The following is a 2,038-nucleotide window of genomic DNA, read 5'->3' as shown; positions in this document are numbered from 1 at the left end:
GGGAGAGGAGGAGAGGGAGTGTGTGGGAGAGAGAGAGAGAGAGAGAGAGAGAGAGAGAGAGAGAGAGAGAGAAAGAAGAGAAAAGATCTAAGTGCAGGGAAGGAAACAGGCAAGAGGGAACAAGAAAAAAAAAGAGGGAAAGTTGGACACTTTACTATGGGAGGCCTTAAACTGTGGAACAGACTCATTTATCAAGTTATAAAGTTAAGCGAAAGAAGAAAAAACACACAATCGTCTGCTACATAAGCACTTGGAAACTTTTAAGCAAAACAGATTTTGTCCTCATTTCTTTCACATCTGTTAGCTCTCCATGACAGTCATACTAATTTGTTAGCTCTAACCAGTCCACAGCTGCAAACTTTGTTTCTCAGTGCGTTCCCCCCAGGATAACCTTTGACAACAACACATCAATAAATGTGTTGGACTATTTGGCATGAAAATCAGTTGATTAAGTAAAAATGATTCTACTTTTTGATGATAAACTGACTAACTGCAGCATCGTCTTGAAGAGGTGAGACACCTAACCCCACTCAGTCCCCACTTAGGTGAAGATTCTGGTTTATATTGTTAGTTTCAGTAGAAACCTGTCTGGTCTAACTACTGTTTGAATGTGCTTAATTTATTCTTCAGTTATATATATAAATAAAACACAGCATAAATATTCAGCTCAAAGCTACTGCAGGTTTAACCACTCTGTTCATATTTTGTTGCTGTTTCACATTGAACTGACACAACAAAAACCACAAAACGTCTTGGGTTTACTTTTAACAACCAGTGGATGATGCCTGTGTCTTGTGGAAAAGGTTTTAATCAAGTCAGTGGATGGTGATTATATATGTATAAAACACAACAACTGCTCAGCTGGATGGACAGGCGTTCACACTGTGTTCACTCCACCCCCAGCATTTATGAGTTTCATGCTGTATATTAGTACACAATTTCCACGTAGCGGTCAGAAATGAATAAATCTGAGACCGCAGCACTGGTCAGTCGGACTTTTTAGTCCGTGACTGCGTGGCATACATGCTGCAAAGTCTGACTACGCCACCATTCTACTTTTCTATTGGTTTGTTTTCCTTTGTGGTCACATTAAATAAACTAACTGAACATAATATGTTGAATATATTTGTGGTCAAAGTAGTAGCTATTCCTACCAATGCTCACAAGTTATATGCTGTTGTATCACAGAACACAGAATAAATAAACTGAGTAAATAATTAGCCCAGTAGATTGCAATGTTAAGCCAACGGTTTTGTTTTACTTTCTGAGGTTGAGTGATTGAGAGGCAGAGGCTACAAGAAGTTATTTTGTGGAGAGGCTGTGAAGAATAGATGGTTGTCCTTACTTAAAACTTCAGTAACAAAGTGGTGTTTGTAGGAGTGTGAGTGAGTGAGAGAGAGAGATGAGAGCGTGGCTGCAGGCTGACAGGGGTCCTGGTATAATACAGTGGTGGAGAGCAGGGGCTGATAACTATACTTATGGCCACTGGGGCTTATAGTGACAGCACATGCAGTCCCATTACTGGTCCCATGCCTCATGCCCCTATCTCTGGCAGGCTGCCACTGAGAGGCCACACTGCCCTCTGCTGTTGATTTAGAGGAAGTCCAGGCTCATTGAGAATTCAACCAAGCGCTTTTAGCAATGACTCAGGGGAGAAACTTCAGTGGGATTTGACAGCGGTGTTCCTATTTGAATTTTAGCAATGATAAAACAAAACTAATTTGCAGCTGTAACCAATGGAATTAACTGTATCTTAAAAATAAAAAAAGTCCGTTTTTCCACCTAAGTACTGACTGTTTGTCAAACAAAATAATAAAATCATTACTTACCAGGTAAAACTTACTAATTAATAGTCTATCAATTTGACTCAAAATACTTCCTCTCATGTGTTTTCAGTGCTGAGTATACGAGGTGTGCAGGAGGAGGACCCTCCAGATCCTCAGATCATGAGGTTGGACAACATGCTGTTAGCAGAAGGCGTTTCAGGACCAGAGAAGGGAGGAGGATCGGCAGCGGCCGGGGGGGCGCGCGGGGGGGG

The 2,038-nt window shown here is 41.3% G+C and overlaps 1 protein-coding gene across 2 annotated transcripts in view; it reads left to right on the top strand.

Annotated features, from left to right (window-relative positions):
• The window catches only part of pbx4 (pre-B-cell leukemia transcription factor 4), a 26,268-nt gene that overhangs the window by 16,672 nt on the left and 7,558 nt on the right, over positions 1–2,038 (top strand). For both annotated transcript variants that reach the window (XM_025064700.1, XM_008329623.3), the window contains one exon: positions 1,897–2,013. In XM_025064700.1, coding sequence (XP_024920468.1) covers positions 1,897–2,013 — 117 coding nt within the window. The remainder of the gene's footprint in view (positions 1–1,896; positions 2,014–2,038) is intronic.

This window comes from Cynoglossus semilaevis, chromosome 17 (assembly GCF_000523025.1).
Source record: "Cynoglossus semilaevis isolate Cse_v1.0 chromosome 17, Cse_v1.0, whole genome shotgun sequence".
NCBI classification, from domain to species: domain Eukaryota; kingdom Metazoa; phylum Chordata; class Actinopteri; order Pleuronectiformes; family Cynoglossidae; genus Cynoglossus; species Cynoglossus semilaevis.
Note: the sequence above shows the minus strand (reverse complement) of the source record. Positions and strands in the feature narration are given on the sequence as shown.